The sequence below is a fragment of the Helianthus annuus genome, chromosome 6 (assembly GCF_002127325.2).
Source record: "Helianthus annuus cultivar XRQ/B chromosome 6, HanXRQr2.0-SUNRISE, whole genome shotgun sequence".
NCBI classification, from domain to species: Eukaryota; Viridiplantae; Streptophyta; class Magnoliopsida; order Asterales; family Asteraceae; genus Helianthus; species Helianthus annuus.
The window spans coordinates 117,872,206-117,886,896 of NC_035438.2; the positions used below are offsets into that span (position 1 = coordinate 117,872,206).

The 14,691-nt window shown below is 41.2% G+C and overlaps 1 protein-coding gene across 1 annotated transcript; it reads right to left on the reverse strand.

Annotated features, from left to right (window-relative positions):
• Positions 1-11,497: 11,497 nt before the first annotated feature.
• LOC110944911 (neurofilament medium polypeptide-like) lies at positions 11,498-12,188 on the reverse strand. The gene is made up of 2 exons (XM_022186554.1): positions 11,874-12,188; positions 11,498-11,737 (listed from the first exon to the last, which is right to left on the reverse strand). The coding sequence occupies exons 1-2, from the start codon at positions 12,186-12,188 to the stop codon at positions 11,498-11,500; spliced, it is 555 nt and encodes a 184-aa protein (XP_022042246.1).
• Between the last annotated feature and the right edge of the window lie 2,503 nt (positions 12,189-14,691).

The window sequence follows — 14,691 nt, forward strand, 5'->3', positions numbered from 1 at the left end:
TGGTGGTCGGTGGTAGACTAGTAGTGATTGTGGGTGGTTATAGGTGGCGATGGTGGGTGTCTGCGGCGGCGATGGGTGGTGGTGGTGGTGGCGAGTGGTGGTGCGGTGGTGCGGCGGTGACGACGAGTGGTCGTGGAGGCAAGGTGGCCGTTGGTGGTGGGTGGCAGCAAAGGTGGCGGTGGGTGGCGGCAGTGGCGGTTGGTGGTGGTGGCGTCTACGATGGTGGTGGGCGGCGGCAGCGAGTGGCATTGGCGGTTGGTCGTGGCTGTGGATGATAACGGTGGCGAGTGGGTGGCGGCGACGACGGTGACTGTCGGAGTGAGGTGGCGGCGGGTGGCGGCAATGGCGTCGGTGGTGGGTGGTGGTGGTGGCGGGTTGTGGCGAAGGTGGTGGGTTGTGGTATTGATGAATGATGCAAGAAGGATGGAATGGAAAAAAACACGGGGGATGGAAGGAATGATTTTGAGGGAATGGAATGCATTTTGGAATGGGTGATTCCATTCCATTGACCAACCAAACACCATTTTTTCATTCCCTCGTAATCATCCATTCCATTACAACTCTCATTCCTACATACCAAACACTACCTTAGATTTTTAGGGAGGAATGCCAAGTTTTTCTCGAACAGGGTTAGTAGTTGGGAAGATATTTTTAGGGAGGTTAGGTCCCTTGGGTTCTTTTGGTTAAAAAATAGATCGAAGCATTGTAATCTATAACAGTGTGAGTGGTGTAAATCTCCGTTGTATATGTTTTAATTTTGGGTGCGGTTCTGGTGGCTATTTGAGCAAGGCTGCTGTTTATAAAATTTTACCTTTCAAAAAAAAAAAAAAAAATAGAGGGAATCTTAGAAGATGTAGTTGAATGTGTGTTATGAATATAATTAATTAGGTTAGAACACCGTATATTACAGGGGTTCAATAAATGTAATTTTATATATTAAATAATAAAAAGTTATATCTTTATGAACCCCGTATATTGTACACATTAAATAAATATAATTTTATATATCAAATAATAAAAAAAGTTATATCTTTAAAAACCATGTGTATTACACAGATTAAATAAATGTAATTTTGTATACTAAATACTAAAAACGTCGTATCTTTAAAAAACCCGTGTATAATCGGGTTGAATAAATCTACCAAATAATAAAAAATTACATCTTTAAAAAGTTTGTATATTATACGTGTTGAATAGATTTAAAAAAAGTTATATCTTTAAAAACCATGTGTATTACACAGATTAAATAAATGTAACTTTGTATATTATATACTAAAAACGCCGTATCTTTAAAAAAACCCGTGTATAGTTGGGTTGAAAAATCTACCAAATAATAAAAAAAAAATTATATCCTTAAAAAACCCCGTGTATTATACGTGTTGAATAAATCTAATTTTACATAGCAAATGATAAAAAAAATTATATCTTTAAAAACTTCGTGTATTACACGGGTTATATAAATGTAACTTTGCATAGTAAATAATAAAAAAAATTATATTTTTAAAAACTCCACGTTTTATACCAGTTGAATAAATATAATTTTGTATACCAAACAATAAAAAAGTAATATTTTTAATAAATTGGGATAATATTTAATATTAATTTATTATTTATATATTTGATATAAGATAAGTAGAAAAGAGAGTTATTTGTTTTAAAAATATATTAAATTAATAATTTAGATTTGAGGATAATATTTTATTAAAATATGATAAGATTTAATATTAATTTATTATTTATTTAGTTAATATAAGATAAATATAGATTTGAGAATACTTCAATGAATGACACGTGTTTAAAATTTGATTTTTTTTTATTATAGTAGATAGATTTTGAAGTCAATTTAATTGATCGTGCAGGAAATTTGTTTCTATGTAGGCTGAATTTTAAAGGGTATGGGCTGGTAATTTCATGAAGCCCACAACAAATTTTGAAGCCTATTTGCAATTGGCTGAATTAAAAGATACCAGGCAATCCATTATTTGGATTTACGACCCACGCATCGCATGAGTTCTTTTATGACGGCAGTTTAAAAAAGAGATAATAACATGGGGTATGGTGGGACTTGGGTTGGGCATTGGTTAATACGTGGAATGGGGTGGTAGACATGGGTAAACCCACATTGAACACGGTATGGTGGGGCAGGGGTTTGGGGCGTGGGTTTGGTGGGCTTGTGAGCTGACCGGCTGGGCTGATGGGCAGACCCAATAAACACAAATTTAATTTTCTAATATTTTTTAATAAGATCATTACAAAAAAAGAAAATTACAAAAAAAAAATCCTAATTTTTATATTTGTTTTTTATCTCTTCTCTCAACGCCAAGACTATTTCTAACTCGTCACCCTGTAGGTGATCAATCGGCTGGGATAGAATTTTCAAATCATCACGTCTTTGTTTCAGGGCATCTCTAGCAGAATCTCTAGTTTCTTTGCTCCTTCGTATTTCGGCCCTTTGTTGTTGGAATACGTTGAATGTATCCAACTTGCATGAAATGTCATCCAACTGATCACTGTATATTCCCCTACGCGAGCCAGAACTCCCAGCTGAAGCCGATGCCGTTTGTTTTTTAGCACGCCTTCTTGAGCCATTTCTTCCATGCTCAAGCCGGTTTGGGTTTGGCGAATCATCCAAAAGGTTCTCAAACTCTTGATCTCGTGCATCAGATTGGGCTTGGGACGAGGCCCTTGACCTTTTGGAAGACGAGTTAGTTTCGCTACCAATGGGGATAGTCGACCACTTTGGATGGAATTTACAAATCTCCCAACAATGCATGAAACGGAAGTCGGTCTTCATATTTGATTTGTATGCGACCAGTGCATTTGTCAAAATGTCGGCTTCGGTTTCACCATTTTTAGGGTTTTGCTTTGCTTTATTTAAAAACCCACTAAATTTTGTAAGTTGGGTGCTTATTTCGGTCCACTTTGAGGATAAGCTATCGTTTTCACGATAAGTCTCCCTACCCATTTCTTCATGGAATATTTTACTAACCCATTCCCACAGGGCGGTTCGATGTTGCGAATTTCCTATTTTAATAAAAAAATATTAATATATTACAAACTTATATTGAGATTGTTCATTAATAAAAACAAAGGATAAGAATACCTAAAGTTGAATGTTGAGATTGTTCACACCAAGCCCTCGCCAATGCAACTTCTTCAGCATAGACCCATTTTTGTTGTTTTCGTTTGGCGGTTTCAACTACTTTATCCTCCTCAGTTTTTATCTTATGACTTCTTTTTTTGATGGGTTTCGATGCGGAAGGACCCTCTTTGGGTGGTTGAGTTTCGGGAACGGATTCGTTTTGGAGGTTGGTGAAAGTTCGATGGGCGATTGTGAAAACGTGGTAGGTATTGAATCTTCGGTGTGTGGGAAGTTAGTAAATACACGATTCCCGATATAAGATGCATAACCCGTCATATCGGGCATAGGAGAGTGTATGAAAAATGGACGAGCTACTGGACGAGTGGGTGGTGGGCTAGGATTATTTTCTTGGAATCCATACGGGTTGCTCGGGTCAAAAGGACGGTTGTAAGGATACATTTTTTCGTTTTGTAGAAGGAAAATTGAAGATGTATAGAAGATGTGGTTGAATGTGGTAAAAAATGGAAGTAAAATATGAGTTTTTTATTGTGAAAAAATGGAAGAATTTTTTTTTTTTTAAATATAGCCGTTGGCCAACGGCTAGCCCAACGGCTCTTTTCTTTTGGCCATTCATAAACCGCCATGTCACCTTGCTCCCCCGCCTGGCTTGAAACCCAAGCCCCAAGGGGCCACGCCCCAACCCAAACCCACCCGAGGTGGTGACTTGAGCGTTTTACCCAAACCCACGCCCAAACCCCCGCCCATACCCCACAGCCTAAATATAACACTTTTGGGGAGGGCCATATATACCAAGAGTATATAAAAAAACCTACGGCTGACCTAGGTGGGAAGAATGAACAGAAGAAAAGAAAAAGAATAAGGCTGCAATAGGAGGGGTATTATGACCTAGGTGGGAAGAACGAGAAGAAAAGAAAAAGAATAAGGCTGCAATAGGAGGGGTATTATTTTCATATAGAAAAAAACCTTAGTGAACGCAGCAGAGATACAGGAGACAGAGAGCAAACAAGCAAGTGGTTGGATTCGAAGAGCGTGGTTCATGATTGAAGATTACAACCCGTAACGTTTCTTGTTTTGATTATTTTTTTAGTAATTATGAACATGTTTATGTTTTTAGACTTTGTTCTGAATTTGAAACAATGTTTAGAGGCTAAAACTTTTAAAGCCGCTTAGGTTTGTATGATCTTTGTTTGACGTTTATTTTGACTATTTGATTTTGACAACATTTTGGAGTATATTAGTTATAAGTTGTTGCTAGAATTGATTGTGTATATTTTTGTTTTGCTGAATTTATTGATTTCGTTGATGAGTTTAATGCTTTTGGTAGGAATAAGTCACCACTATTTGTGTTAAAATTCGCTTTTAGGTTGTTTATTCGCGATTCTCAATCTAATTGTTTGAACTTGGTAACAATTCATAACATTAAATCAATTTAAAATCAGCTAGATATTAGTGTGCACCAATTTTCTTTGATTCGAAAGATAATTAGAAGTTGCTAGGTAATTCTTGGCATTGTTTGGTAGTTTTGAGCACCTGATAACTCGGGGTTCATCTACTTATTCGTGTGTCAGTTAGTCCTAGGATTTTGTGTCTCATCTTATCGCTTGCTTCACATCTAGAGGGAGGGTACTCTTCGCAATCTGATAGTTGTGGGATTTGGGACCTTTAATTAGGCTTGTTTCCTTATAGCACTCAATCACATGTTTTGGTTGTTTTTATTGGTCAGTTTTTAGGTTCTTAAGTTAGTGGATCACTTTCCTTGTTACCTAATTACTATAGGATTTACTCTCTTTCACGAGAGAGTGACCAGTTAGAAACCGAAACTTAAGTCATTTGTCAAATTGTTGTCTTCACGTGTCATTAGTGATTCCTACCTAAGTGGTTTGTTCATCTCTCCTAGTTAAGTTCACAGTTTTTAGTTGCCTTCGTGTTCGTAAAGTTAGTTAATTTAGTTAAAATATTAGTTAATTAATTCTAAAATAAAAACCAAAATTTTAAAATCAATTTAGGACTAGAATTGTGATTAGGGTTAATTATTATAAGTGCCAGTCTAGAGTCCACGGTTCGATACTCGGTCTTGCTAGTTATACTATTTTCTCGTCCGATTCACTTGCCGTTGTGGGTAGTTAGCGAGTTCCACTTTTAAAACTTGGTCATAAAAATTAACTGCAAAAATTACACATTAAGTTTTTGGCGCCGTTGCCGAGGACTTTTTAGGCACTTTTGAGAACGACCTGAGTCATATTTTTGGTCTTTTTATTTGTTTTCTAGTTATTTGCCTTGAGGTGGCCTTACTTTGATTGCTAATTGCTATTTGTGCCCTTAGGTGATAGGTCGCATTTATTATTTTTAACAATTAAATTCTATATAGGGAGCGAGTGCACTTGATGGAACTTTGATACATGTTATTGTACCTGTTCAGAAACAACATTTGTATAAAGGAAATGGAAAAGACGAGTGTTATCAAAATGTTTTGGCCATATGTGACTTCAACATGGTATTTACTTTTCTCGTGGCCGGATGGGACGGAGTAGCACATGATTCTAGAATATTATCCGAATCTTTAACAAATGCTAATGTGCCATTTCCACTTCCTCCTCCAGGTATATATTTACGATCTCAACTTTATTATTTATTTTACATATATAGTTTTAAGATGATGCGTGTATTGTCTATTTTAGATAAATATTGTCACACCCTCAAAATCCACAAGCGGAGTATTACCGCTAGGCGTGTGACTGACCAGGATCATACCACCAATCATACTGAACATTTAAATAAAGTAAAATAAAACCATTGCAACCAAAACATATAGTGTTCACCAAAACCAAAGTCCAAAACCAAATTTAAAAGTTAGCGGAAGCATAAAGTATTAAAAACCCATAAAATAGTTCATAACTCATAAAGTTCATTAGTAGGAATCCAACTGTGGATTCCTAGCCACAACGCCCACTCCGCGCGCAAGCTCCATCCCTGTACCTAACGACCTGCAAAGCATGCAGTAGTGTGTCAACAAAAGGTTGACGAGTTCACAGTTGATTGTCTATTTTAAAGTTGTTCCAAAAACCATAAGTTGTTTCGAAAGCCATAAGTTGTTAAGTTCCTTGTTCTCATAACCATATGTTGTGGGGGCTACCCTGATGTTTCAAACCACTAGACCCGTACCATATCGACTACTAACTTAAGCTATGTCGAGTGCCCTGAGTCAATGTCTATCATCATTGACTAAGTGACCAAGTCCATTAGTCCACGCCCGTCCTATGCGGCACGGTGTGAGGCTTGTCAGACCTAATAGCGCTATTTAACTAATGACCCGTTCGCCAATGGCCCAGCGATTAAGTCGATATAAAAATGAGGGACTTAAAATAGAGTTGTTGTCTAGTAAGTTTAAGATTGTCGCTCTTCCCAAGCAAAGCGGAGGTACGCATTCTACCCAAGGAGAACACGCAGGTTGCATCCCCCCCCCCAAGGGGGATTGATGTTGTTGTTTAACCCATTCCCAAACCACCGGGAATCCCATGCTTTGTAGAAAAGTGTGAACTCACCTTTGATTGCTCGGTTGGTCTCTTAAAATTGGTTAACAGTCAAGGTGGGTCAATCACGTCGTAGTATGATTACCATTTAGTTCGTTAATATGTTCAAATAAGGCACAAAGCTCCTACACGTATCTAACACATAACATGCACTCACTTTGACAGTTCACGCACATATACATATTCCACCTATAACTACTCATGAATAAGCACACAATACTTCACATAACACTTTCGTTGTCATATAACAAGTTGGATCATTATCAGACACCATAACCGACATCTAGACACACAAATCACCACTTATACTGTTTCAGCTTTAATATCCAAAACTGGGCTGTTTTCGGGTATTTTTATAAAATAGTTATCTTGTTCCAAAAATTCTCAAAAATTTACATAATGTTCTAAACGGTCCACGTCACATTGTGTAAAAATCTTGGGGCTCAATTCAATACCAATTTTTTTTATAAAAATCATTTACCGGGCTGCAGTCAGATTCGTCACTTTCTAACTGCAGTCCACGGAAAAATTCATTTAAAATTCATCGTAAGTACGATTGATCAAATTCCAGTTGGAGATTTACGACACCCGTGCCCATCTACTATACGAATTTCATAACTTAACTCTATCCAGATTACAAGTTATGACGAAAAACATAACACACATTTTCTCGCAGAAAAAACGCAGCTTTTGCTGCTGTACAAAATGGATCTTTAAAAATAGTAAACGATCTCAGAAAAATGTGATTCCGGCGCCATTTGAAGAGTTTTTTCGAAAACGTATAATTTAGACTTCAGAAAATCAATTTTTCGATTTATAACGGTCCGTTTACAGCCAACTGAAGTTGGCTGTTTTCGTCAATCAGCATGCTGTTTTATATTTAAACGACGCCAAAACGCATTTAGATGTTCACGACACTTTCTAATATTGACTAACAGCAGACTATAAGTCATTCATAGCATATTTAACATGCTCAAACATCAAGAATTTAAACCCTAAACCACATACATACGCCTACCCACATCTAATCGATAATTCCATGCATCATTCTTGATTCTCATAAACCCTAGACACCTTGTCATCTTAGCACATCAACATCATCGTTTAAACATAATCACAGCCGAGATATCTTCGCATGAATCGTGTATGAACATTAGAACTATCATCAACAAGTTTCAATCCGCACACAAAACCCTAGTTACTAACTAATCACTTTTACGACCAAAACCACCCTAAAAACACCATGTTTCTAACAACCCTAGCTTGCAACCATTCACATAACCATCACAGTAAACCACACTTAGAATTGCAGTCATGTATAAATGTCTGAAGCATATAACACACTAAAGGAAGCATGACAAGTTACCTTGGAGCGGAACGGAAGAACCTAGCGATTTCCTTGGAGCCAATTTGCGAATGGGGGGGGGGGGGCTCTCTTCTCCTGCCGTCGCGCACAATGCTCACCAAGGGGACTTAGGGTTTTGGTTTTCCTCATGCATGTTACGTATATCACATAACAGGTGAGAGCTTGGGGCGGTTTGGGTTAAGTGGGCCGCAAGAAAGCAATCGGGTGGGTGATGGGGTTGGGTCGGTTGTTGCGCAAGAAGGAATAGGGGTGGCGGGTTGGGCTTGTTGTTCGCGCAAGGGGTATGGGGTAGGGGTTTGGGCCGGTTGATGTCGCAAAAGGAGAGGGAGGTGGGTTTGGGGTTGGGGTTGGGTTAAAAAAGTAGCGAACTTATAAAGTGGCGGTTTCGTGAAACTTATAAAGTGGATACGTCGCGAGTTCTCAAAATAACAAAATGAGACGTTTCGTGTCGCAATTAACCTACTACAATATCTCATTTCATAATGTTGACTTATCATAATACTTCGGTTTGGTTTCTGGTTTCACGAAATTCACTTTACACGTTACTAAGCACACAATCGATCAAAGACAATAATCACACACCACATATAAGTCACATATCGTACATGAATTTACAAGGTACGCGTAACGTAACAAGGATTTATACGAGTTGTCACAACATCCCCAAGTTGAAAGAAATTTCGTCCCGAACTTTAGCACATAGTCAATGGAGAAGCTAGTTGTGTTGTGCGTTTTTCATGGGGTATCACATCATTCCCCCGTTGGTTTGGAATTTCGTCCCGTAATTCCGAAGTAGCTTCAGGATTGGACTCACCTTTCTTAAACAACTAGGGGTATATGCGTTTCATATGGTCCTCTCGTTCCTAGGTGAACTCTGGGCCACGACGGGAGTTCCAACGAACTCGAACAATAGGTATCTTGGTTCGTTTAAGAGTCTCGATTTCCCGATTCATGATTTCCACTGGTACCTCAATGAAACGCAGCTGGTCGTCGATGACGAGTTCCTTGAAAGGAACAATGAGGGTCTCATTTAGCAGACACTTCTTCAGATTCAACACGTGAAAGACATTGTGAACACCACTCCGTTGTGTCGATAACGAGTTATGGGCCAGTGATTTGGCTGCCGCCAACTTCTGCCAGCATGGAGGTGATCGGCATTTCCGCTCGTACAACGCCTCAAACGGAGTAGCCTTGATACTGGTGTGGTAACTGTTGTTGTATGAAAACTCCACCAAAGGCAGATGTCTTTTCCAGCCGTTACCAAAGTCGGTAACACACGCTCGAAGCATGTCTTCAAGAGTTTGGATGGTGCGTTCAGCCTGCCCATCTGTCTGAGGGTGAGAAGCTGTGTTCATGTCTAGACATGAGCCAAAGGATTTGCGCATCGCCTGCCACAAATCGGATGCAAAAGCGCGGGTCACGATCGGAAATGATAGAAGTTGGCACTTCGTGCCTAGAGACTACTTTCTTCAGATAGATGTCTGCGAGTGTAGAAAACTTGTCAGTTTCATTAATTGCCAGAAAAGGTCCAGACTTGGTTAGTCGATCCACGATCACCCAGATGGCATTGTTTCTTCGCTGAGATCTAGGTAAGCCGATGACAAAATCCATGGAAATCTGCTACCATTTCCATGTGGGGATCTCGGGTTGTTGCAGTAATCCTGATGGCTTCTGGTATTCCACCTTAACACCAGCACAGGTCAAGCATTTACTAACATAGGTCGCTATGTCAGCTTTCCTGTGGGACCACCTAGTAAAAGTTTTGAGATCTTGGTACATCTTGTCAAAACCAGGATGCACCGAGTAACGAGACTTGTGCGCTTCGTAGGTTTCCATAGAATGGGACCCATACACGATCTACAAAATAGTAAGTATCGTCTTACTTGAGTTCAAGTCGCCTTTCCATGCCCCGCAGGGACTCAACTTTAAGGTTCTCTTCCTCCAATGCTTCAACCTGAGCATCACGGATTTGGATAGGAAGACTAGAGTGGATAGTAAGCTGTAACGGACGTACATGCTTAGGTTTGGTTTCCTTCCGACTGAGGGCATCAGCCACAACATTGGCCTTGCCTAACAGGTATTTATTGCGCTCTCGTAGTCGTTGAGGAGTTCGACCCATTGACGCTGTCGCATGTTCAACTCCTTCTGATCGAAGATATACTTGAGACTCTTGTGATCGGTGTAAATGGTGCACTTGGTACCGTACAAGTAATGCCTCCATATCTTGAGTGCTAACACGACTGCTCCCACTTCCAAATCGTGGGTATTGTAGTTCTTTTCGTGAACCTCGAGTTGGCGTGATGCGTAAGCAATGACTTTCTCACGTTGCATCAACCCGCAACCAAGTTCTTGAACAGATGCGTCACAATGAACCACGAAGTCTTATGTGCCTTCAGATAACGCAAGAATGGGGGCGTTACAAAGCTTCCCCTTTAAGTGTTGAAACACGGATTCCTGAGCATCACCCCGTCGGCAGGGGACACTCTTCTAAGTTAGAGTAGTAAGGGGCTGCACAATCTTCGAGAAATCCTTAATAAACCTTCGGTAGTAACCCGTCAAACCCAAGAACTGGCGGATTTCAGTTGGGGTATGAGGTGCAGGCCAGTTCTTGATCGAGTCAATCCTGGATGGATCAACGTGAATCACATCTTCCTTGACTACGTGGCCTAGGAAATGGACTTCACGAAGCCAATAGTCACATTTCGAGAACTTAGCCTAGAGTTGCTCTGTTCGAAGAAGTTCCAGAATAAGTCGCAGATAATGTCCGTGCTCCTCCCGGTTCCTAAGATCCATGAAAACCGCAGGTGCGTTTGTCAACCCGAAATGTATAACCAGGAACTCGTAGTGTCCGTAATGAGTCCTGAGTGTTGTATTGGAGATGTCTTCGTTTCGGACCCTCAGCTGATGATAGCCTGATCTGAGATCAATCTTAGAATAGCAGCTCGACCCTGCAACTGGTCGAACAGGTCATCGATGCGTGGAAGGGGACGACGGACCAGGACGAATGAAACCTTTGTCCAACAGTTCCTGTAGTTGTGGGGACAAATCTTGTAGTTCGGATGGGGCTAAACGATAGAGCGTGCGAGCTATAGGTACTGCTCTAGAAGTTAACTCACTTTGAAACTCGACTCGGCAACGAGGCGGTAGACCATGTAATCCCTCAGAGAGTACCTCGGGAACAAGATGATGCCCATGACAGCACCACCCTTGTAACCATGAATAGTAAGAGGTTTATTGCTAAGACGAGACATTATGTTAGACATACGTACAGTTTTACGAGATAAGGTATCATACAATGATTATACAAGTTTTCAAATCATGCAAATTAGGGTAGGGTAACAACTCAGTGCAAGAAACACTTTAACATATTAAAACAAAAGAAATCCGATCAAATTAAACCATAAAAGTCACTACAACGAATATTCGCAAAAGTTTTAAACATCATGATTGTTAACACAAAACGAAAGAATTAGATAGATAAACTAGTGGGAAGACGAGTCAGTCGTCCACGTCCCCATCTCCGAGGTCCTCACCATCGTCCTCGTCTCCGTCACTCTCAGGGGCCTCTTCCGGCTTCTCCTCTTCTTCTTCTTCTTCTTCTCCTGGCTCTTCCTCCGGAATCTCTTCCGGTTCTTCATCGGACTCTTCCTCCGGATCGGGAGGTGCTAGGGCTGGGGTTGGCTCGGGTGCAGGTGCGGGTGGCATTTGCCCTGGGGCCTCTTCCAACTGATGGACCCTCTAATGCAACATATTAATCCTATTACCATGCGAGTCAAGCCTTTCCCTATCCACACGAGTGTCTCCCATTATTAGACCTTGTACCTCACGCCCCTTTAAGGCTTCTTTCTTCAAATCAACCGTTCTCTAAGAGCACCTGTATCTGCTCTCTTTGAGATCCTACCTGCCCTTCTAAGGTAGCAACTCGTTTCAGCAGTGACTTATTTTGTTCCATTAGGATCTTGTTTTGTTCTATCAACATTTGGTTATAATCCCTAAGAGCCTTTATCACAGTAGACTCGGTTTGGGCGCTGATCGGACTAACTGGCAGTGCATGTGTAGGTCGGGAGGACGACTCCCCGCCCTGCGCGAGTCTCTTTCGATAAGCCGCATGCGTCTCCACCTGACGCGGGGGTGAGTGAGTAGCAGCGGGTGCCTTCCCTGGCGCCCGGGATGCGGATGATGTAGACATTCCTGTCGAGTTTATGACGTAACATACACATTAAACCAAAAGAACACATATTCACCAAGCACAAAAAAGAGAATGTCAACGCAGAAGTGTGGAAAAGATCAACAGAATAAAGTGAGCACATAGGGTTTCATGCAAACAGTTGAGTGCCAAAGCGAGCACATTGGGCTAATAAAGGAAACAATTCTACAATGTCAATTAAGTATACTATAAGCAACACACCATGCAAATGCAAACTAACAAGTAGGCTATATAACATAAATCATACCATCTAAAGTGTTGAGCCTTGCACATGGAACGAATGCTCAACGATCCACAACGACACACCATGCAAATGCTCAACGACCCACAACGACACTTCGCTCCACGTGCAAGGCTCAACACTTTAGATTATGTAGCCTACTTGTTAGTTTACATTTGCATGGTGTGTTGCTTATGGTATACTTAATTAACATTGTAGCATGTTACCTTTCTTAGCCCCAGTGTGCTCGATTTGGCACTCAACTGTTTGCATGAAACCCTGTATGCTTACTCTCTTCTGTCATTCTTTTCCACACTTCTGCGTCGACATTCTCTTTTAGTGCTTTGTGAATGTGTGTTCTTTTGGCTTAACATGTATGTTACTTCATTAACTCGACAGGCATGTCTTCATCATCCGACCAGTCCCGAGCGCCAGGGAAGGCACCCGCTGCTACTCACTCACCCTCGCGTCAGGTGGAGACGCGTGCGGCTTATCGAAAGAGACTCGCGCAGGGCGGGGAGTCGTCCTCCCGACCTACACATGCACTGTCAGTTAATCCGATCAGCGCTCAAATCGAGTCTGCTGTGATAAAGGCTCTTAAGGATTATAACCAGATGTTAATAGAGCAAAACCAGATCTCAATGGAACAAAATCAGTCACTACTGAAACGAGTTGTTACCCTAGAATGGCAGGTACGATCTCAAGGAGAGCAGATAGAGGTGCTCTTTGAGAGAACAGTTGATTTGAAGAAAGAAACTTTAAAGGGGCGCAAGGTACGAGGTCTAATAATGGGAGACGTTCGTGCGGATAGGGAAAGGCTTGACTCGTATGGCGATAGGATTATTATGTTGCATTGGAGGATCCATTAGTTGGAAGAGGCCCCAGGGCAAATGCCACCCGCACCTGCACCCGAGCCAGCTCCAGCCCCGGCACCTCTCGAGCCGGAGGAAGAGTCCGATGAAGAACCGGAAGAGCCGGAAGAAGAAGAAGAGGCCCCGGAGAGTGATGAAGACGAGGACGATCATGAGGACCTCGGGGATGGGTACGTAGACGACTGACTCGTCTTTCCACTTGTTTATCTATCTTTTTTTCTTTTGTTTCGTATGAACAATCGTGATGTTTAAAACTTTTGCGGAAATTCATTGTAGTAACTTTTACAGTTTAATTTGATCAATTTTCTTTTATTTTATTGTTTTAAAGATATTTATTGTGCTGAGTTGTTACCTTACCCAAAATTGCATGTTTTGAAAACTTGTACAATCACTGTACTATACCTTGTTCCGTAAAATCGTACATATGACAAACGTAATGTTTCGTCCTAGCAATTAACCTCTTATTGTTCATGACGACATGAGTAGTGCTGTCGTGGGCATCATCTCGTTCCTTAAGGCCCAGAATTGTCTGCGAAAGGGCCACACTGCCATTCTAGCCATTGTTGCCGATACTTCATCGAAAGAGAAGAAGATTGAGGACATCCCGATCGTACGCGACGTTCCTGAGGAATTTCCTGAAGAATTACCTGATCTACCGCTTTTTCGCCAAGTTGAATTTCAAATCGAGCTAACTCCTGGAGCGGCACCTATAGCTCGTGCACCACATCGTTTAGCCCCTGTCTTGTTTGTGAAGAAGAAAGACGGTACCTTCCATAAGTGAATAGACTACCGCAAACTCAACAAGGTGACCGTGAAGAACCGTTATCCCCTTCCTCGTATCGATGACCTGTTCGATCAGTTGCAAGGGTCAAGCTTGTATTCTAAGATTGATCTGAGATCGGGCTATCATCAGCTGAGAGTCCGGGATGAAGACGTCTCTAAGACAACATTCAGGACTCGTTACAGACACTACGGGTTCTTGGTCATGCCCTTCGGGCTGACGAACGCACCAGCAGTTTTCATGGATCTGATGAACCGAGTTTGCAAACCGTATTTGGATACGTTCGTTATTGTTTTCATCGATGACATCCTGATTTATTCTAAGAGTCAGGAGGAGCACGAGCATCATCTGCGACTTATTCTGGAACTTCTTTGAACAGAACAGCTCTACGCTAAGTTCTCGAAATGTGACTTTTGGCTTCCTGAAGTCCATTTCCTAGGCCACGTAGTCAATGAAGATGGAATTCACGTTGATCCATCCAAGATTAATTCGATCAAGAACTGGCCTGCGCCTCGTATTCCAACTGAAATCCGTCAATTCTTGGGTTTAACGAGTTATTACCGAAGGTTTATGTTAGGATCGAAGGCTGTCATGATTGAGCTTGTTTGTATG

Bases quoted from the DNA above. Each gene is read 5' to 3' on its own strand.
- LOC110944911 (XM_022186554.1), bottom strand. From the start codon at position 12,188: ATGTCTACATCATCCGCATCCCGGGCGCCAGGGAAGGCACCCGCTGCT. The intron at 11,738-11,873 runs GTGCTCTTAGAG...ATGTTGCATTAG, and splicing joins CTCAAAGAGAGCAGATACAG to AGGGTCCATCAGTTGGAAGA.